This window comes from Gasterosteus aculeatus, chromosome 21, assembly GCF_964276395.1.
Source record: "Gasterosteus aculeatus chromosome 21, fGasAcu3.hap1.1, whole genome shotgun sequence".
Classification (NCBI taxonomy): Eukaryota; Metazoa; Chordata; class Actinopteri; order Perciformes; family Gasterosteidae; genus Gasterosteus; species Gasterosteus aculeatus.
This window is the reverse complement of record NC_135708.1, coordinates 4495178-4517972: the sequence shown is the minus strand read 5'-3', so window position 1 is coordinate 4517972 and position 22795 is coordinate 4495178. Positions and strand designations below refer to the sequence as shown.

The window sequence follows — 22795 nt, the reverse complement described above, 5'->3', positions numbered from 1 at the left end:
AAGGTTACCCAAACTCTGTTATATACACACATATGACACAAATACATATGAAGTGTGCATTAGTGTCACGGACGTCCAAATATAATATGTAATACTGTCCCATGTGAGCTTGTTTTGAGCATTAATCAGTCAGTAGCATTTATTCATAGAGAGATTGATCCCGATCGTCCTCTCATTGAATCATCTTCATGAATCCATTTCACTGACGACACAAATTAAAAGCATTCACCTCAAAAAGAGAAGCATCCGGAAGCTTCCCATCAGGGAGCCAGGAAGTAGTCGGTGACGGTCCTCATGCGTTTGTGCGTGAGGAGGTGAAGCCGAGCCATGAAACCTGGAGAAACGTCCACATAGAATCACCTTGGACCTTCATATCAGCCCTGGACATGGCTGGAGATCAAAGTGACCTACGATGAGTTTGACACACCTGCTTTAGAGCAGAATGAGGATGTACTTTATTGTAATCATTTCTTTCAGCTACAATAACCATGTTATTAAGAGATGGAAAGTTAAAGCCGTTCCTCTTTCTGTCCACGCTGCACAACGCATGTTTTATTGCATTTAGTGGCAACGCTGCTGCTGTTTGTCTTTTATTTTGGCGGGAAATCCCATTTAACACTTTCAATACTCCACTTTGTGAGGAGATAAACTCCACCCTGTTATCAAATGTGTGCTTGTGCTTTGTGTGTTTTTGTTGGTGACTTAAGTGTGATATTTGGTGCAGAATGAAAGCTTCAAGTTGCACCTGAAGTAGCGAGCTCAGTAGTTTGTGTTGTTGTGAGACGGCTCTGCGTGAAGGTTAATAAGGTTAATAAAGCAACTTATTCATTACTCATTTCTTTATTTACTCACTTCCTTCTTCAACATGCTGCACCACCAATGTTTCCTCTGTGCTATTGACACAGCAACAGGGCTGTAGAATAAATACAGATATTATGGAGGAAATAGTACAAAAGTCAATAGTACAGCATCTTTAAAAAGGATCAGAGTATTTCATGTCAAAAGAAATAATACAGCGTGTTGAAAGCATCTTTATTTGATGGTCTGTTTAAACATGTACAGTTGTTTCCAATAAAAGTCATTTATTAACATTAGAGCCAAACAATTCTATTTCTGTTAAAGTAACACATGGAGTAAATGTTGTAAATGACATTATAGGGAATAAAAACACAAGTAACGCATATTCAATATTTCCTTGAGAGGTTTGCTGAACCATTAAAAAGCTTCTTGTTCAAAACAAACCTGATTATGTGAAATTAGATTTGATTTCACTCAACAGATTTAGAAAGATTTGAAGTTAAAATGGGCTCAAAAAGAATTACACATTCATATTTTCCTTCTTCACCTTGTTTTTATTATTGCTGATGAAGCGCACACACACATAAGGACACATTTGTCTCATATGGGGGGACAGATGAAAGAGCGTCTTATAAAATGTCTTCTTGAACACATAAAGATGAAGATTAAAGCCTAATTAGGAGCCAATATCTAAATGATCATCTATTGATTGAAGGAGCACAGCAGCATTAAGCTGAGCTCTTTCACACTTCCATCTGAGTCCCAGAGAGCTGTGGACCCCCCAGAGTCCAGACCAGCTCAGGTACCCCTCACCTGCTCCACCTGCATCTACACCCACATGAACCACCATCAGCTGTACAGACTGAACTATGTGGTGAGCAGAGAGGAAGGTTCTCCACCAGGAGGAGACTCTCCCTCCTGAAGAGGACACAGAGACACTGAAGAACCAGAAGACCAGAACCCGAACCCAGGATAAAGAGGTTCAGTGAATGTGGTGCTGAAGGTGTGGAGGTGGATCAGTGTGTCAGAGGAGACTCTGTAGAAGGACAGAGAGCCAGCAGGACAGTCCACATACACTGCTACTCTACCAGAGGAGGAGGAGGAGGAGGAGGAGGAGGAGGTGATGCGTGTTTCTGTCTTATTGTGACAGACATAGTAATCATCATCATAGTAGCTCAGACTCCAGGACTGATCATTGTGTCCAAACACACAGTCATAACTGTTTCCTTTCCTCCTGATTCCTCTGTAACTCACTGATACATCAACTCCTCCTCTCCACTCGACCTCCCAGTAACAGCGACCAGTCAGACCAGTTCTACACTGCAGCTGATGACAGTCAAATCTGTCTGGATGATCAGGATGTGACTGATCCTCCATCACATGTGTCACCTTCCTGTTGTTGTCAGACAGTTTGAGTTGTTTGTTTACTGTGTTTGTGTCGATTGTGAGTTCACAGGAATCTGATGAGAGAACAAGATACAATACAGCTGCAGTTATTAATCATGTGTTCATCTACTGACACGTTGATGATGACATCACAGAGGTGAATGAGTGATGTCACAGTGTGAAGATGGTTGAATCTTCATGAATCAAAGCACACTTACACTTCCTCAGACCTGGTCTCAACCATCGGACTCCATCAGGCTCCACCCTGAAAGGAGGAGGGGGGTCAGAGCAGCATGGAGACATGGACATTACATCACTCTCACACACAGCTTTGTCCTTCATGTCCACATGGAGCACCTCTTCTTCTTCTACCACTACTTACAGACGACCACAGACTGTCAGTCAGGCGTCACACAGCGACGAGGTGCTGGAATATATTCATGAAGAAGATGAATGGATAACAAATAAGAAATGGACCTGTCACTGTACTTTCACCAGATGTGAATTCAAACGGGAGAAATGACGTCATGCTACAGATCAAGCTTCATGGGACGTGTGCAAAGGAACATTCACATTAAACTGTTTCATAAAGATAAAGCAGATACAGACCATTCAGTATTCACACAATGTGCATGTTTCCATGTTGTCCCCATTTGTGGACAATGTCTCTCCCTGTGGTTCGCTGGAGTCCCAAAACTTTACAAATGGCTTTGTCACCTTTTCCACACTGATGGATCTCAATGACTTTGTTCCTCATTTGTTCCTGAATGTCTTTGGATCGCAGCCTGATGTCTCGCTTGTGAGGATCTTGTGGTCTACTTCACTTTGTCAGGCAGCTCCTATTTAAGTGATTTCTAGATTGAGAACGGCTGTGGCTGGAGAAATGGAACTGGGCTTTCCAAAGATGTGATGAACCTCACTTCATTTATGTTTTCATCACTTTTTCACACAGGGCCATTTAGGTTTGGATTCTTTTCTCCCCTTAATGATACAAACTGCATTTTGTGTTTACTTGCGTTATCTGTGTCTAATATTTACATTAGTTTGATGATCTGAAACATTTAAGTGTGACATGCAGGCATGAAAACGGGTCACGGGTGAAAAAGGTGAGAAGGATGTTTCCCCTCTAGGGGTTTTCAGCTGGTTTTGTCCCAGGGACCAACATTCTGAATAGAAAGTCACTGGCCTGTAACCGTCCCCCCCACATATTCATCCTGTAGCACTTGTCAGTGGAATCTCTTCCATATTCTTCTGGATATTCAAGTGACTGAATCTCTTCAGCTGGACGCATCGGTCTTAATGTGCCGGTAATGATGGTAAATGATGCTTGTAGCTGGTTGTCATCTACGCTCCACTACGGTTACATAAAGGTGGCGTTTGTGTTTTCACAACGTTTTATCTCATAATTTAGACTTTCTATCCCCTGTCTTCAGTGCGGAAATGGGCTTCTATAGTTGTGTGAATGCATCACTCCAGCCAATCCAAAGACGGGGATTGTAACCAATCAGGTGTAGAGACCATGGTGACTGGCTCCGCCCCCTTACTGTCAGAAAGAACAACAGCGAGCGCGTAGAAAACTCCTTCGAGCGCGAGCAGAGATTCTCCTCGCGAGCAACGAAGTTCACGTTCAAAAGTCCGTCTCACGAGAGATATTTATTTATTTATTCATTTATTTATTTGCTCGCGGATGTTTGATTTACGCGCATCATCCTGATTTGCGCTCTGGAATTTTGACAGTGATTTGCTGCCATACCCCCCCCCAAAAAAAGGTGAGGGATTTTCATGCCTGAACATGAAAGAAATGAGGAATCAGGAAGGCAGCAAACACTTTATCACACAACTGTAACACATAAAAGCAGAAGCCATTTTCCAGTGAGGCTGAATGAGGCGAGTCGGAGGACGTCCACGTTGTCCCATTGATCAGGTGGACTGCAGTGTCTCCCCGTTGTACTACTTCATGGGGGGGCACCCCTGTTATAATGATGGAAACACTGAACTGGCTTCGGTCGCTTATCAAAACATCGGCCAAATAAGCCGTTTTTCAGACTTTATGAGCAAATACAGAATCCCTTTGTGTTCATTTCTAAAGCCGCATAAAGACACACGTGACTTTATTTAAGGCGCTGCGCTACTTGCAAGTCGCTGTGTTGTGGCAGATTCCCCATAAAGGTAGAAAACAACAAACTCATGGTCATGAAGGTCCTCATGTAACGTTACATGGAATCTGCATGAGGAGGAGGAGGAGGGTCCATGTCGCTAAATACCAACTGAGATCGGCTTGTGGCTTCTGACAAAGGATCCTTCCACCGACCACTTTTCACACCCGCCGTCGCTCTGATCTGCAGGCGCATGGCGGAGAAAACCAATCGGGTGTCTGGATGCTAAATGTTCATACTTCTGTTGGGCCTCCACCCTGCTAATGAACCTCACCACGTGTTTCTTCACTGAGGACAAAGGAAGAAAACAAACATATAGGGGTCCCCCGTGGCCTGATGCCAGGGGCTGATAACAGGACCCCTGCAGCTCTCCAGACCCCCTTGGCCATAAAAAGAGGACGTACCAAAGAACACCGAGCGCTCCCATTGGCCGAGGACAGTGACATTTATTTATGGACCTCAAGTTCATAAGAAGAGATTGCGCCAAAGGATCGATCTCTTTCGCCTGACTTCCCGTCAGTGACAGATCGAGACAACACAACGTTGTTTGGTTACTTTTCTTTCCCTCCAATTCCCAAGTTTCAGTCTTAATCTCGCTGGACGAACTCAAGACTCGCGCTCCACTACGTCCCGCTTCCTTTTCCCTTTTGATTTCATTCCTGTTGACTCCAGAGGAGCGGAGAGACAGCTGCTCTCTGACCCCCCGCCGCCTCTGTTCCCAACGAGAAGTTCGGACCCCACGGCCGAAATCGCCTTCATCCACTGAGTTTCCCTACGCGGAGCTCAACTGTCCTCAGTCAGCTGGAAGCTGATGACCAACGCCCATCAATCAGTAACACTGGTTTTCTGGGCAGAGTAATTTAGCGTGTTGATATGAACTTGATGTTTATTTGATTTGTTCAGTCATAACGTGGTACGATAGAGTCCGGATCAACGAATCCGCTACCTTTGATTTATGTTTGAATGTGTACCTGCAAATGTCGTAATGTCCCCTGTTGATCTGATGCTGTGATACGTTTGCTGTAAGAGAGTGAAAGCGCCGACTGTGTTACGCTGCTGAATGATGTCTCATGGTCAGAATAGTTCCTTATTTTCTTTTCTTTTCCCGGGTCTCCGCCGTGAGATCCGTTTGCCTGTGGTTTCATTTCGTATCGCCAGCCACATCGTTGGTTCTGTAACTGCACACACATGGATCCGACCATCCTGATTCACGTTGCTGATCTACGTTCCGCTGGTCGCGGGACAGAATCTCCTCGCGCCGCGTCTAAGTATCCCCCCCCTCCTTCGTCCAAGCCGTAGTCCCTAGCCACAGATAGCGTTGCCAAAGCAGTGCAACTGTCGTCTTCCTTGTTGGTTTAATACAGGGGTGTCCAAAGTACGGCGCGCGGGCCAACTGCGGCCCGGGATCCATTTTTTATTGGCCCAGCAAATTATAAAAATAGAATGGAATGTGGCCCACACATGAAACTTTCCACAAAAAAAATGTTTAAATAAAAAAATTCCGCGACGACAAAATGGCAGAACCAAAGAAACGCAAGATAGCAAAAGAATGCAGAACATTTCAAACACGGTGGGAAAATGAATATTTCTTCAAAGAAGTCAAGGAGAAGTGTGTCTGTTTGATTTGCAATGAAACGGTTGCAGTGATGAAAGAGTCCAATGTACGACGACACTACGAAACCAAGCATCCGACCTTCACGTCCTACACTGCTGCTGAGCGAGAGGACAAAGTCCAGCACATGGCAGCTAACCTGCAGGCTCAACAACAGTACTTTTACCCTGCTAACAACACACAAGAAAACGCTACAATAGCTAGCTATGAGGTAGCTCAACTCATAGCGTAATGAGTAGAATAGAATGGAAGACTTGTCAGCTAACATACAGAATCAAGTGTCACATAAAGCTTGTGCTTTTGACTTTTACTCCATTGCATGTGATGAAAGATGCAACAGACGCCGCACAACTGTTCATTTCTTTGCGGGGAGTTGACGATGACTTTTGCATCACGGAGGAGCTGCTTGATCTTCGGAGTCTAAAGGGCACAACAACGGGTGAGGACATTTTTGAAGCCGCATCAGGTGCAAATGACAAGATGGAACTTAAATGGGACGAGCTGTGTGGAGTTGCAACGGACGGGGCTCCCGCTATGACAGGCGAGCGCAAAGGAATGGCATCTATGGTGTGCGCCAAGGTGCCAGAGAGTGGAGGCGAGGCTGTAAAATTGCACTGTATCATCCACCAAGAAGCTCTCTGTGCCAAGACAGTTCAGCTTGGCGATGTGATGACCACAGTTGTGAAAACTGTCAACATAATTCGAGCACGAGGGCTCTACCACAGAGAATCAAGCTTTCCTATCTGATGTCGATGCTGAATACGGGGACGTACTCTATCATTGTGACGTGCGCTTAGTCGCGGCTCCGTGCTGAAGCGGTTTTATTCCCTTATTGCCTTTCTAGTTGATCTTACTGGTCATCTGAACTCACTGAACAAGAGCCTACAAGGCAAAGACCAGCTTGTACCACAACTTTCTGTGCGAAGCTTCGTCTTTTTGAGACACAACTACGCAACTTCAACCTTGCGCACTTCCCTACGCTGTCCGAAATCAAAGGTGCTCATCCAAAGGCCGACCTCTCTGCTAAAAAGGGGAAATATGTTTCTGTGATCACAACTCTTATGACACAATTCAATCAGCGCTTCCAAGATGTTTCTGTCATTGAGAAAGAAATCAAGCTGTTCTCAACTCCCTTCCTGCTGGATGCAGAAGAAGTGGAAGAGAGTCTGCAATTAGAACTCATCGAGATGCAGCTCCTCTCCCTACCCGACTTCTACCGGAGCTTGGAAAAGGCCAAGTTTCCTCTGATGCGACGCCACGCAAAAAGAATGACCAGTCTGTTTGGCACAACATACATATGCGAGCAAACATTTTCTCTGTGAACTCTGAACAAAAGCAGATTGAGAACCAAAATGAGCGACAGCCATCTCTGTGATGTCCTTCACATCTCAACCAGCAAACTTACTCGTGACCTGCCAGCCGTCCTTCAGTCCAGAGCAGCATCACCGCTCCCATTAAGTGCAACACTGTTCCCATTGTAGGCGAGTTCAAATATATTACACAGTATTCATGTGTTCAAAAGCCCAATTACTTAATAAATGCAGTCAATTAAAGTTGATAACATTTTCTAAAACACGTTAGATGATAAATGATTTGCATAAGTAGGTTAAATAAAGCCTTCCCTCTTTATACAGGGCTGTGAAGGGGGTCCCCATCCTGACGAAGAAGCAATCTGAGGATGAGCTGCCAACCCTTGTTGTAAAAAAAATGAAAACCCATTAATGGAGAGATGTGATTTATGCAGTTTTTTTTCTTTAAGTTTATTCAATTATCAAGCATAATTTACCTACATTTGATTGATTGATTTGTGTTACTGTTAATACACTAGAGGTGATATACCTTAACTTTAGTGAGCGGCTCAACCTTTCGCATATTTTTCTGTCTGTGGTCCTCAGTGAAAAAGTTTGGACCCCCTGCTTTAATACGTGGAACACTTCCTGCATTTCGCTCTCGCTCGCCCCTCGCGTCCAGTAGTCGTATTACACTGTTTAACGTTCCCGTCTTCCTCGGTGGTTTGATTTAACGGTCTCACTTCCGCCCCGCTGCTCTCGCTCGCCCCCTAGTGTGATAACCGGCACTCCGCTTATTGTTGCGCGCAACCGCACCGCCGTTGCTTCCCTGCACCCCCCTCGTCTCCCCCCCCTCTCTCTCACCCCCCTCTGTGTTCACACACACACACACACACACACACACACACAGATTGCTTGTTTAGTGAGTAGGTTTAAAATAAGTGTTATGGGGATTGTTGGTTGCATTTATAGGTGATCTTGATCGGTGTTCCTGTGAGTTAATAAACCCTGTTATACTTTAAAGAACCGTTTTCCTGTGTTTACTTGTGCATTTATATGGTGGTGACCGTTGACATACATCGCCAGTGCTCGAACTTAACTCCTTCCAACATCTTCACTCTCAAGGAGTGAATATCAATTATGAGAATTGATTGATAGTGTTGGTTATTGGTCCCTGTTAGCTCAGGGTGGTGCCCCGTTATTTATTCATTCTGAGAAGTATTTTAGTGATTATTAATAATTCTATTAATGTCCATAAGTTTGTTCCTCATTTGCTAGTAACCTAATACGACCCACCATGGTGCCGTCAACGTGTCAGGAGACAAAGTCCTCTCTTATAATGTGGAGACAAGACAAAGCTCCAGAGAAACAAGGTTTTCATCACCTTATTCCCTGTTCAGGCTCATCCTGGCTACTGTTCCTCACTACTTCTGTCTGTGTTGATTGTCTCATGTGGGACACAAACAGTTTGATGAGTCTCTGGTAGTTTGAGGTCAGCTTGCTGTGTCAGGGTCTTATTAACCAGGCTGACAGTGGGACAGAGAAAAGGTTTCCAGCTATACCTCCTCTACCAGACTGATGGTCTGTGGCTGCAGCCTCTTCATACCTGAGAGTCTCCAGTCTCCAGTGAGGATCCTCCAGTCCAGCAGACAGCAGCTTCACTCCTGAGTCTCCTGGATGATTGTAGCTCAGGTCCAGCTCTCTCAGATGGGAGGGGTTGGAGCTCAGAGCTGAGGCCAGAGAAGCACAGCCTTCCTCTGTGATCAGACAGCCTGACAGCCTGCAAACACACAGAATAAGACACATGTCACATGATCTGAGGGAGCTGTGAGGGCTGGAAGGTCACTGCAGTACTGAGATACTATCAGGTACAGAGGGGTCACATTAACATGGTTACTGACTGGTTTCCAGTCACAACTAAACACCCACTAATGTACATCAACACTCTGATAACATTACTACTAACTCTATAATGTCAAGTATTTACAATATATTGAAAATAAACACATTTCATGGAAATAGTTGGAAAATAAATATTTGATTTAAATTATGGAAGCAGAAAGAATCTTATGAAAGTCAGAAATGTACCATGGATGTAAATAAAGACACCAAGTGGACTTTAATTGAATCCTGACCTGAGAGTCTCCAGTTCACAGTGTGGACTCTTCAGTCCAGCAGAAAGCAGCTTCACTCCTGAATCCTGCAGGTGGTTGTTACTCAGATCCAGCTCTCTCAGACTAGAGGACTGCGAGCTGAGAACTGAGGACAGAGCGTCACAGCTTCTCTCTGAGAGGTTACAGACACTCAGTCTGAAGAGACAACAATAAACAAGAAAAATAACATTTGTATTCATATTGAATCCTCTGATGATGAGTTTGGACTAAAATACGATCAGTTAGAACATGAAAAAACATGTTCAGTGAAAGTGTTTACAATTGATTTTGTTCTACATAGAACAAGGAGGTTTATTGTGCTCTACTGTTTACAGGAATTACTGTGGTATTAATATCAGAATGAGGCAGGGATATTTGTTGTTTTTTATTAGTTAAATTCAAAGTTAGGCTTCTCTATCCTCCATATGACTCCTTCCATAGAAAGAAAGAGAGAACAAAGTGAGTGTAAATGTGGAATGAATCTTCATCAATCAGAAAAAATCAACCATCACTCAGCAGATCATCACTGTAGAGGCACACATTAAAATCTTCAGTCTCTTCCCATCTCTGCTTTTCATTCATTCATTATATGAAACAGGAGATCATAAAGCCTGAACAACAGGAACAACAGGATGAACATGTGAAGTTTTATCGTGAAAGAACAATGTGTTTCAGACGGTCTATTTTCAAGCTACTATGTGGTAAATATGTCTTGTCTACAAGGTTCTCGTGATGTGATGGAAACACAGATATTAATTGACAAAAAAGACGTTTAGCCCCAAGTTTTGTCTCTAAGATTAGATCCTCTGGTTCCAGAGTTCCCTAGACGCATCATTGAAGACAAACTAACTTAATCTGACCTGAGAGTCTCCAGTTTACAGTGTGGACTCTTCAATCCAGCAGACAGCAGCTTCACTCCTGAATCCTGCAGGTGGTTGTTACTCAGATCCAGCTCTCTCAGACTAGAGGACTGGGAGCTGAGAACTGAGGACAGAGCGTCACAGCTTCTCTCTGAGAGGTTACAGCCACTCAGTCTGAAGAGAGGGATGAAGAAGAAGCAGTAAGTATAAAAGATGGCATCATATTTAAGTTCTGATGTATGAATTAACTCTCTCTGTACTTACAGAACTTTGTTGGAGGCTTTGACCACTGGCAGCAGCCTCAGAAGAGCTTCCTCTGAAGCAGAGAATTTCTTCAGGTCAAACACCTCCAGATCTTCTTCTGATGACAGTAAGATGAAGACCAGAGCTGACCACTGAGCAGGAGACAGTTCTTCTGTAGAGAGACGTCCTGATCTAAGGGACTGTTGGATCTCCTCCACTAGAGAAACATCATTCAGTTCATTCAGACAGTGGAACAGATTGATGCTTTTCTCTGGAGACACATCCTCACTGATCGTCTTCTTGATGTACTGGACTGTCTCCTGATTGGTCTGTGAGCGACTTCCTGTCTGTGTCAGCAAACCTCGTAGGAGAGTCTGATTGGTCTCCAGGGAAAGACCCAGGAGGAAGCGGAGGAACAAGTCCAGGTGTCCATTAGGACTCTGTAAGGCCTCGTCCACAGCACTCTGGTAGAGACGCATTGGTTTAGGTTCGTCTCTAGAGACTTTAGACACCGGGGAGGTTGTTTGTTCTTCTGACAGCAGATTGACACCAGAGCTGAAGAAGGTCAGATGGACATGAAGAGCAGCCAGAAACTCCTGAACACTCAGATGGACGAAGCAGAACACCATGTCCTGGTACAGTCCTCTCTCCTCTCTGAAGATCTGAGTGAACACTCCTGAGTACACTGAGGCTGCTCTGATATCGATGCCACACTCTGTCAGGTCGGATTCATAGAAGATCAGGTTGCCTTTCTGCAGCTGATCAAAGGCCAGTTTTCCCAGAGACTTGATTATCTTCCTGCTCTCTGGACTCCAGTGTGGATCCGTCTCAGCTCCTCCATCATACTTGACCTTCTTCACTTTGGACTGAACCACCAGGAAGTGGATGTACATCTCAGTAAGGGTCTTGGGCAGCTCTCCTCCCTCTCTGGTCTTCAACACCTCCTCCACAACTGTAGCAGTGATCCAGGAGAAGACTGGGATGTGGCACATGATGTGGAGGCTTCGTGAGGTCTTGATGTGAGAGATGATCCTTTTGGCCTGCTCCTCATCTGTGAACCTCTTCCTGAAGTACTCCTCCTTCTGGGGGTCAGTGAACCCTCTGACCTCTGTCACCATGCCAACACACTCAGGAGGGATCTGATTGGCTGCGGCAGGTCGTGTGGTGATCCAGAGGCGAGCAGAGGGAAGCAGCTTCCCCCTGATGAGGTTTGTGAGGAGCACATCCACTGAGGCCGACTCTGTGACATCAGTCAGGATCTCATTGTTGTAAAAGTCCAGAGGAAGTCGACACTCATCCAGACCGTCAAAGATGAACACAACCTGGAACTCTTCAAACCTGCAGATTCCTGCTGCTCTGGTTTCACTGAAGAAGTGATGAACAAGTCCCACCAAGCTGAACTTCTTCTCTCTCAGCACATTCAGCTCTCTGAAGGTGAATGGAAATGTGAACTGTATGTCCTGGTGGTCTTTGTCTTCAGCCCAGTCCAGAGTGAACTTCTGTGTTAAGACTGTTTTCCCAATGCCAGCCACTCCCTTAGTCATCACGGTTCTGATTGGTTCCTCTCCTCCAGCTGAGGCTTTGAGGAGGTCTTCTTGTCTGATGGTTGTTTCTGGTCTGGCTGGTTTCCTGGATGCTGTTTCAATCTGTCTGACCTCATGCTCTTCATTGACCTCTGCAGTCCCTCCCTCTGTGATGTAGAGCTCTGTGTAGATCTCATTCAGAAGGGTTGGGTTTCCTGCTTTAGCGATCCCCTCAAACACACACTGGAACTTCTTCTTCAGGTTGGATTTGATTTCACGCTGACAAACTGCAGCATGAAGTCCTGAATGAAGACAACAAAGAAGATCAATGAGTCACAGAATAGATTTCAACATGTCCTCTCCTCAGAGAATGACTATGAATATATTCTGTCCATCTCTGGAGACATTAGTGAAGGTCTCATTTATCAGCATGGTAAGTCTGTAGAGAAATCCTCTTACTGCTCTGCAGACGCTCAGCCAGCTCCTCCTGCTTCATTCTCCTCAGGAAGTGAACTGAGATCTTCACAAATGCCTCTCTGCTCCTCCTCTGCTCTTCATCCAGCTCTTCCTCATCATCTTTCTCTAAGCATTCTGGGTAATCTGAACTCATAAACTTCTGGATCTTCTTCAGCTCGTTCTTCACAAAAGTGAGGATGTTCTCCTCCAGCAGCTGGAACAGAACATTCTATGAATGACACCAACTAGAACATGGAAGCCATCATCAGGTCCATGTTGGACAGACGGACAATCCACTGGTCTACAAAGTGCAGTATGGAGATGATGGTGAACTGAGAGATGTTAAAGTAGTTGTACATGTACACACCATGAAGATAGAGTCCAGGTGTTTTTGATGCTGCTGGGCAGACGGACCTGTGGGAACCTCTGAGCTCTCCTGGTCCTCTCTGTGGAGGAACATGAACCATCAGCTCACATGGTGTTTGGACCATCAACACCAATACAACATCAGTTAAAGATATTGGCTTCTGTCATGATGGATCATGATGAAAACCAGATGCTGAAGACTATCGATGATGACGGACAGTTTATAGTTGAGTGACAGTTAGTCATCAGTTTCATCTGGTTTTAGTTCTTACTGTGGGTCATAAAAACAACGTCTGCAGACCTCTGCATCTGGTCCAAAGTCCTATGGAACTACTCCAAACCTCTTTAGTCCGTCCCCTGACCTCCAGAAGTCTCCTTAGATCTTCTGAAACTAGTCTTTGGACCTTTTCACAGAGTCTACTGATGATACTTTGTCCAAACCTCTGCATGGAGTCCAGAGACCACGTCAGCTGGTCCACAGAGCACTGAGTTTATTCTAATCACATGTTCAGTCCCAGTCATCTGTCTCCAGAAACCTGAGGCTGTCTCCAGATGTGACCTCTGCTGATCCTGATGTGGAGGAACTAGCTCACATTGTGTTTACATCTGAGGATGTTTACAGTTAATGATTCAAATTTAAACACACACAGACCAGTTAGATGAAGATAATGAGTTCTGTCATGATGGATCGTCATGGAAACAACACTTTAAACAATGAACAAACGTTTATGTAATTCATGACTGAGGATCAGAACAGTTCTTCATCTGTTTAAGAACTTACTCTGGGTCATAAGAATGGCGTCCATCTTTGAAGTCAATCGGTTGTCCTTTAGACCGATCACTCTTCATGGACAGACATCTGGGTTCAGGAGACTTTCCTCTCTGCTGATGCGAACTGAAAGAAACACTGAGATTACATCATTACATCATCATCTAATCATGAAGCATCAGCTCACATGGTGTCTGTCCTCACAGAGACCAAAAAAAGGTAAAGGTCCATGACGTGAGGTCTGATGTGGACGACATGAGTCCCTGTAGTGGTTTAGGTCTACTGGTCCTGCTGGTCCCACTGAGAATCAACAGCTCAGTCTTTCAGCTCACTGTTTTCTTCACCAGTCAGTTTGGTTTAGTCCCAACAGGTCTCACCAAGTCCTCCATGGAGCTCTCCCTCCCTCAGTGGACACTGCTGAAGGGCCCTGGAGCAAGAAACCCAGAACCTCCACCAGAGAGTCTGGTAGAAACACCTCATCATCAGCCTGAGACCCTCACCTTGCATCAACAGGGGGACCAACATCTTTGAAGAGTAGAGGATGATCCATAGACTGGGGACTCTTCATGGACACACAGCTGGGTCCAGGTCCAGGTCCAGGTCCTGGTCTCTGATGAGTCCTGGGTCACACATAAAGAGTCAGAGTCTGTCCAACAGAAAGTCTGATAGAAACATCTGGGCTCTTTCTCAATGTGCGGCCTGTTCTCGGGGAGTCTTCTTGAAATGACCCGCTGGTATTCAAGTTATACATGAGGTGAAACTATACTATAATTCAGCTTATACACATACAGTATATATGTATATATACACATGAGATATAGACTATAAATAGGTTGCGTGTTCATAACGTTTAATCTGTTGTCAGACTGATGTTCGTTCACCAGTAACGTTTCGTCTCTTTGAGATCAGAGTTTAGATTCATATCTGTAAATTAAACTTTAACAACTTGTCTGTATGCAGCTTGTTATTGTCTATTATTGTGCATTCAAAGGGACTCTGAGCTGTAATAATAATAAACGCATATTTTCCAAATATGAATTATTGCGTATTTCTCCATAAGATCTTTCACGTGTGGTCATCTACATGCAATGAAGTGAAAATGTTTCTAGTTGTTTCCTTGTTTGAGCGTGTAAGTGTTCCCCTGAGGTTAATCACTAATGATGTCCCCCATCTTACTGCAGCCTCATTGATCACTGTATCATAGACATTAAATACTATGAGGTTAATCACTATTGATGTGGACACACAGATGAGGTTCAGCTACAATTTAAATAAAACTTACATTCATTTACAGTTGTGTGTTTGTGCATTTAACTGGACGAGGACACTGATTATCACCCTCTTCATGTTTGAACTGTAGGTTATATTAACTAAAAGAACATTAATTGATTCATTGTTGTTGCTCAAACCGTCTCTGTACTTTATGAAACATTTATAAAGCTGATGCAGTGTGATGTGATACATCATCCCTCAATTAAATGTTTACCTCAGTAACGTTTTGATGGGTTTCTTCCATCCAATAATATATTAGATCTACACCTGTCAGAGTGATCCAGTAACGTTCAGCAGCACCACAAACTGCAGCTGCTCCTCTTCATCATTAGGAAGATGTTCGATTGGATATATACATATATCTATATATATATATATATATATATATATATATATATATATCTATATAGATATATGTATATATATATGTATATACACAATCAGACATACAATTGGCTCAAATATCTCAGTTATCAGATCAGACTTGCTGTCCAATCAATAAACAACTCAGCTGCTGTTCCACATGTGGAAATGAACGTTCTCTTGTACCTGTGAGTCCGTTCTCTCCGTCTCAGGTATTGAGGAAGGAACCTCATCATCAGCCTGAGACCCTCACCTTGCATCAACAGAGGGACCAACATCTTTGAAGAGTAGAGGATGATCCATAGACCGGTTACTCTTCATGGACACACAGCTGGGTCCAGGTCCAGGTCCTGGTCTCTGATGGGTCCTGGTCACACATGTAGAAGCAGAGTCAGAGACGTTGGGACATGGAGACGAGTGGAGGACAGTTGGAGATGGTCCTCTCACCTCTGAGCTGTGGTCTGGCTGTCATGTTCCCCACACAGAGGGGCTTCAGAGGGAGGGACTCCGTCCTCTGGGTCCTCAGCCTGATTCATAGCCGAGTCCACACCTTCACACCTTCACACCAACCTGCTGGCAGAGCTCACACATTATTAACTTCATCAGGACAAACACACAGAGCTCATTCACCTCAAAACTAAAACTCTCATGGGACACTTTGTGTTGTTGTCTTGAGACAACGTGTCAAGAGACGTCATTTTAAATTCTCATCCTATAAATGTTGTGTTTATTTTAAGCGCTTTCCTTTGGCAGGAGGCAGCGGTCCATCAGGACGTTATTTATGTTAAATCACTATATAGGCCACTAAAACTCAGCATGCAGAATGACAACACGAGATATGTATAGTTTTATAATATCAATATTATAAGTAAGTATAGGTGGAAGGGAACCAAAAGTGTGGTGCAAAGATCAGTCCTGTAAAACCAAACAAAAGGTTGTTTATACTCAAACCATACAACATATTTTATATTAGTAATATTTCTATTATAGACCTTGTATATATATATATATATATATATATATATATATATATATATATATACGGTCACACAGAGTTTAACAACGTCTCACTGAGCAGCTATTAAACCAGGAAGTGTGAATGTGTGAATATATTTCCAACTTTAGCGAAGTGTAAACGTCGTACGTTCGATACCCGCTCACTCCTCTCTCATAACAAACAGGGACGTCCGACTTTTAGCGGAGTCTAAATTATCTTCCGTATTTCCGAGTCCGAAATAAATCGAACTTCTAGGGAGATAAAATACGTTCCGGGTGGTATTTATTACGTAGTTATCGTGATTAGAAACGATTGAAAAGTTCTTCTCTCTTTATTGAACCAGTATTGGCAATTTCTCAACGAGGAAAGACGCTGCAGAATCGGCGGCGGCTTTGCGCATGCGCGCGTTGATTTCAGCCTGCACGTGACGTGTGTCTCCTCTGACTGCAGCTGGACTGTGCGAGCCGCCAGCTTCCTGCTTCAGTGACGTCACGCCACGTCAGACACCACAGAAGTCTCCAATAAAACCAGATAAGGTCGCTGGTCGCTTTTGACCAGAAGTCGCCAAGAGGGTTTATAAAGTCAATGTACCAAACAACGCAGGAGCCTGCGCATGCGCACATCTCAAGTCATAACTTCGACTTTTTAACTCTTTTTTAACACTTTCGACTTTTTAACACTTTTTTTGTGGCGGAAATGGACTTCCACAAAAATCACCGTAACTAGCAGAAAGAAACCAGGTGGAGCTGTGCTGTTTCTCCTCTTCAGAGTCCAGAAGTCAGTAAAACACAGACCAGTAAGGTGACATGTAGCTGTCCTGATGGAAACACTGTGGTTACCATGGTAACATGGGGAAGCTTTCTCCTGATGGGATGCTTCGCTTCACCGTGTGATCAGTTAGTAAAAGGTCGACTACAACCTGCTGATCAATGAGAGAAAAACTGAAGACTAAAGAAAACAAACACAGTCAAACACTAAAAGTGACTAAATGTGTTTAAAGCAGATGAAGAAATGAACATGAAGCTTTGTGGACTTAAAGGACTGAAGCAGCAGGTGAGACAAACAGAGCGTCTCTCAGGTGTGTTTCAGGAACAAAGGCCCAGGTGAGCTCTGTGGTCCCTGCTGGGTCCTAGTGCCCCTCCGTCTGCTACCTTCCCCTCCTCATCAGTAACAGTCCTCACAGACCCCAGATCAGACTGAGCTCCTCTTCTTCATCACAGCTTCATCATTCAGACTAACAGCAGCTTCTCTCTGCCTGCTCACACAGGCGCCATCTTGTTTCCCAGCTTTAAACAATCACACCTTCACAACCATCAATGATGTCATTCAACCAATCACAGCTGCACTTACTGAGCTCGTAGACATGAACTTCCTCAGTGAGCAGCTCTCTTCTGTCCTCAGCAGGTCCGTGTAGAAAAGGAGCTCCGTGCTTCACTTCAGCTTCCATCAGACGGAGTGAAGTGACGCAGCTTGCTGTCCTTCATCAGAGAGGGTGTGTCCTCACGTCACCATCAAAGTATGCAGTCTGACTGGTTGACTGAGTCTCAGTCTGAGCTGTTAACAGGGTCAAAGGTCCTCGTGAACAGAATCCTCCTCACGGCTCAACAAGAGTCTTTCAGGATGAAAACCAGCATCTGTGGAACGATCCTTCCACCTTGTAAAGAGTTGCTATGACAACAGACTGGATGCTGTTGTTGGACCAGATGGTTCAGAGGACCCGTGCACGCCCCTCTTTGTCACCTGGTCTTCTTCTACATGTAGACTAGTAGGGAACACGTGAGGAAGCAGAAACCTTTGTAACAAATGTAGTGAAGAGTTTATATTGAATAAAAACATCCACTAAGACAACAGAGTCTGAGCTGAGAGTGTTTTTATTCTTCTCTCCACTTTGATGATCAGGTTGAACCTGTTGGGGCGGAACAACTTCCCCAGTATCAGTCTGAAGCCGCCTGCCAAATCACAAAGGACATGTTGTTACATGCAGTGTTCTACTTCCTCATCACAGGGCACCTTGAACCCTCTGGCTCATATACCTGCTGTGCAAAGGATTGTGGGTAAGAACAGCCAGTAAAGCAGGCTGCTTGCACACAGTAAGATGTGACTGAATGTAGAACACAAACTGTAATTCCTCCAGCTTCTGTCATTGATCATCATGAAAACCAGATGCTGAAGACTGTCGATGGACAGTTTATTAGTTGAGTGACAGTTAGTCATCAGTTTCATCTGGTTTTACTTCTTACTGTGGGTCAGAAAAACAACGTCTGCAGACCTCTGCATCGAAAATACAAATTGTAATGAAAGTACTGCAAAGCTCTTCAGACGGTCCTCTGACCTGTAGAAGTCTCCTTAGATCTTCTGAAACTAGACGTTGGACCTTTCACAGAGCTGCTGGCAGTGACGTGCGGTGAGGTTGGTGGCTGGAGGCTCTGACTCTTTCAAAGTCACATTCACAAACATATGAATTCAACAAAGTAGCATAAATTCACCATCGACTGGCTGCTTGCACTTGGACTACTGGTTATGTTTCATGTCCCGTATCGTATATGCTTTTATAATACGGGTGAAATCAAGCGCTCTGATTGGTGGAGACTGAGTCACGAGGTGCACTGAATTGAGCCATAATGTGATGTAACCTGTCTCAAGCGATTTAGGTCACTTTTTAGCCAAAGAGGAACATTCAGGTGGACGTCATGAGCCAAGTGAATGAATGAGACGGTGCGACATCGAGCAGGGAGACCTGCCATGTTTTCACACCACAAATGAATGTGAAATCCCTCACTGACATCAATCCATATTCACTTAATGTTACAACACAACCAATGATCATGTTCTTCATCTGGTTCATCTGTTCAAGAGCTTAGTGAGGCTCATAAGAACCACGTCCATCTTTGAAGTCAGTCGACCTTTAGACCGATCACTCTTCATGGACACACAGCTGGGTCCAGGTCCAGGTCCTGGTCTCTGATGGGTCCTGGTCACACATGTAGAAGCAGAGTCAGTGAGTCAGAGACGTTGGGACATGGAGACGAGTGGAGGACAGTTGGAGATGGTCCTCTCACCTCTGAGCTTTGGTCTGGCTGTCATGTTCCCCACACAGAGGGGCTTCAGAGGGAGGGACTCCGTCCTCTGGGTCCTCAGCCTGATTCATAGCAGAGTCCACACCTTCACACCTTCATTACATCACATGTCAATTAGCTGACGCTAATAAGCCGCTTTACAACTTGCTGTAGATAAGAACCATTATAAGAACAATGTAAGTGCTACAGTTAGTGTGTTAGTGGAGGTAGAGTCTGAAGAGGTGTGTCTTTAGTCTGAAGATGTGAAGGCTCTCTGTGGTCCTGATGTCTTCAGAGACCTCCTTTCACCATTTAGGAGCAGGACAGCAAAGAGTGGAGATCTAGTCGAGTGTTTTGCTCTCAGTGAGGAGGAACAAGCAGTTTATCACATGCAGAGCGGAGAGTGCGGGTCGGGATGTCGGGTTGGACCAGGTCCTGGATGTAAGCTGGACCCCATCCATTCACAGCACGGTACGTGAGCACCATGTTTAGAGGACTTAGGAAGGTTGAAGAGCAGTGGAGCTGCTGCATTGTGGATGAGCTGCAGAGGTGGAATGGTGGTAGCAGGAGACCTGCAGGAGAGAGTTACAGTAGTCAGACTGACGACGCTTCATGAATTAGACCAATGAATAAAATGCATTTAGTGTCCACCAGGATACAGCCCTGATTCTGACACTATGTGATCAATAAAGACATGAGAATAGTGTGACACCGCTGTCATGTTGACACTAATCAATAGAATAACACCAATGCACAGCTATGATTGTGTTCAATTCAATGATGAAAACCTGAGTGACATTGAACGCACCATCCAGTGTGATACCTCATTGCACCACGATGCTCCTCTTAATGTAGTGATGAAGTGGTGATCCAGAGGTTCTACAGAGGTCTTCACCTCCTTCAGAGACTCATTTATTACATGTAGTAATAAAAACATCTGATCTTTTTATGGAGGTAAAAAGACGGAAGAGAAGCAGAGTTGTTGTTTGACACTAAACTCAAATCTCACTTTTAAACCTTCAAACGAGCTCAGAGAGAATTTCCTCCTCCGGTTCCCCAGAGTCTCTGTTTATAGATGAAGTATGCTGATGTCCTCCTGTCTTGGAAATGAGTAGAATAAGTATGGTGGCTTGATGGGGGATGGGCGGATGCGCGTGCACAATATTCACATAGTTAGTAACATGTGTTATCAGAAACAAACAAATGTCTGTGACCTTTTAATGCAAAGGGGATGTTGGGCCTCCACCCTGCTAATGAACCTCACCACGTGTTTCTTCACTGAAGGAAGAACACCAACATATAGGGGTCCCCCGTGGCCTGATGCCAGGGGCTGATAACAGGACCCCTGCAGCTCTCCAGACCCCCTTGGCCATAAAAAGAGGACGTACCAAAGAACAGCGAGCGCTCTCATTGGCCGAGGACAGTGACATTTATTTATGGACCTCGAGTTCATAAGAAGAGATTGCGCCAAAGGATCGATCTCTTTCGCCTGACTTCCCGTCAGTGACAGATCGAGACAACACAACGTTGTTTGGTTTCTTTTCTTTCCCTCCAATTCCCAAGTTTCAGTCTTAATCTCGCTGGACGAACTCAAGACTCGCGCTCCACTACGTCCCGCTTCCTTTTCCCTTTTGATTTCATTCCTGTTGACTCCAGAGGACCGGAGAGACAGCTGCTCTACACTCTGGTTTTGATTGCTTGTTTAGTGAGTAGGTTTAAAATAAGTGTTATGGGGATTGTTGGTTGCAGTTATAGGTGATCTTGATCGGTGTTCCTGTGAGTTAATAAACCCTGTTATACTTTAAAGAACCGTTTTCCTGTGTTTACTTGTGCATTTATATGGTGGTGACCGTTGACATACATTGCCAGTGCTCGAACTTAACTCCTTCCAACATCTTCACTCTCAAGGAGTGAATATCAATTATGAGACTTGATTTATAGTATTGGTTATTGGTCCCTGTTAGCTCAGGGTGGTGCCCCGTTATTTATTCATTCTGGAAGGATGCCCAGACATATAACTGTTATCAGAAAGTAGTTTACAATGGGGGGGCGAGAGTGTGGCAGAGCACCCCCCTACAGAAAATACACCACAACAGACGACAGGATGATTTCTATGACTGCCCGCGAAGACCGCGAGCAAATGGTGGCTAATAGAGGCCGTAAGAGCAGGAGAGAACAGCCGTACCCTCTTACAGACTGTGACGTCACGAGAGGCTCGGTCTTGGAAGGGAGCTACGTTCACCGGAGATGGCTGTAACTACTACGGCTCCATCTGCTGGTGGAGGTAGGAACTCCACCCCGAAACTCAGAGCATTCCCCTCACACCTGAAACCCATCAGGGTGTGACGACCTGGAGGCCTCCATGAGGGCGGAAGACACACCGCTGAGGGAGGAGAGACGAGCTGCAGATTGGGCCCGCGGCAGAAGAGCAGACCAAGACAGAAGGATTCCCGAATGCAGGAGAGACCGAGAGGACGGCGTTCTCTCTTTAAAGAAGTGGATTTCCGTTTCCCCTCCAAAGACAAGACATTAGTTAAGTTTTACCGGCGAAGATCGACCGAAGCCTGAGTTACCCCCTGTTTTGACTGTTTTCTGTTGAATCTGAAGGACGTAAATTAAAACCTTTGTTTGCATTTTTGAACTCTGTCCTCGCGCTATTTGAACTACCCCGGAGAGAGCGGCGGCGCCTCTCGTGACGGCACAAGACAAAGCGTAGAACACGTGGTTCCCGCTCATTTCCTTTGTTCAGTGGTGTGACTGGCCCGCTTTGCTAAAAGGGTTTAGTCAAATTGACGAAGCGATCAAGAGAGACAGAGTCAGGCTTACGGGGTTGTTAGAAAACGTCTTGTTTACGACAATACACCGGTTGCTATGCAACTTGGTATGCCTGCTACCTTGTGTAGACCGACAATCATCCAACCCTTGATCATCTAAAAGAACGACAGGTGGGTTGTTCAATTGTTCTGTGTGGATCTGTAACCGGGGTTCAATCATGCAGAATCCTAAAAATGTTTTTACTTTCAGACGCTTAAAACGTCAGCGTCCCTCCAATGAACTCCCCCCTCTTCTCCACCACCTCCATCTCTGATTCACACACTCCCACAGCCAGGGCCTATGAACACACAGGAAGAGAAGGCCTGTGAACCTCACCAGGCGTTTAAGGATTCTGGAATATGTTAGAATCTGGGCGCTACATCTGCTGAACAAGGTCTGGCTTAAATACAATGTAGAGATTGGTTATGGCTGTCAGACAAATGATCCCAGTCAGAAAAAACATCCTTGTTTGGAGCAATGCGACTGCTTCTACCAACTACACTTTGAACCGATAATGAAAAGTTTGTGGAATGAGAACTTCATATCCGCCGTCTCCCTGTTTATGGCTGTGGATCATCTTCATGTCGACTGGTACCACATCCAGGAGGCTGTGGAAGTTCTTTTAAACCATCTGAATTATGTGGACAATGATACCATGCAAAAATTGTATGAGACAATGGAC

General features: G+C 44.7%; 1 protein-coding gene and 1 long non-coding RNA gene across 6 annotated transcripts; one reads left to right on the top strand and one right to left on the bottom strand.

The window, feature by feature from the left end:
• Nucleotides 1-1018: 1018 nt before the first annotated feature.
• Nucleotides 1019-19506, bottom strand: LOC144390237 (protein NLRC3-like). Of its 5 annotated transcripts, XM_078096679.1 has the most exons (13): nt 17594-18081; nt 15694-15819; nt 15500-15613; nt 14112-14231; nt 13624-13737; nt 12844-12922; nt 12480-12690; nt 10519-12322; nt 10255-10428; nt 9377-9550; nt 8848-9021; nt 2403-2449; nt 1019-2258 (listed from the first exon to the last, which is right to left on the bottom strand). In XM_078096679.1, exons 2-13 carry the CDS (start codon nt 15780-15782, stop codon nt 1666-1668), a joined length of 3693 nt encoding a protein of 1230 aa, XP_077952805.1. In that variant the 5' UTR covers nt 15783-15819; nt 17594-18081; the 3' UTR covers nt 1019-1665. The 5 variants fall into 5 exon arrangements, with proteins under 5 accessions (XP_077952805.1, XP_077952807.1, XP_077952806.1 ...); XM_078096681.1 differs by lacking the exon at nt 9377-9550; XM_078096680.1 differs by lacking the exon at nt 10255-10428.
• A 2014-nt stretch (nt 19507-21520) lies between these two features.
• Nucleotides 21521-22623, top strand: LOC144390360 (uncharacterized). Its single transcript, XR_013454393.1, has 2 exons — nt 21521-22244; nt 22324-22623. It is a non-coding gene; the product is annotated as an uncharacterized LOC144390360 (long non-coding RNA).
• The last annotated feature ends 172 nt before the right edge of the window (nt 22624-22795 follow it).

Coding starts and splice junctions, on each gene's coding strand:
- LOC144390237 (XM_078096679.1), bottom strand. CDS start 15,782: ATGAATCAGGCTGAGGACCCAGAGGACGGAGTCCCTCCCTCTGAAGCC. Junction 12,691..12,843: donor ACCTGGACTCTATCTTCATG/GTGTGTACATGT, acceptor GTTCTGTTCCAG/CTGCTGGAGGAGAACATCCT. Junction 10,429..10,518: donor AAAGCCTCCAACAAAGTTCT/GTAAGTACAGAG, acceptor CCCTCTCTTCAG/ACTGAGTGGCTGTAACCTCT.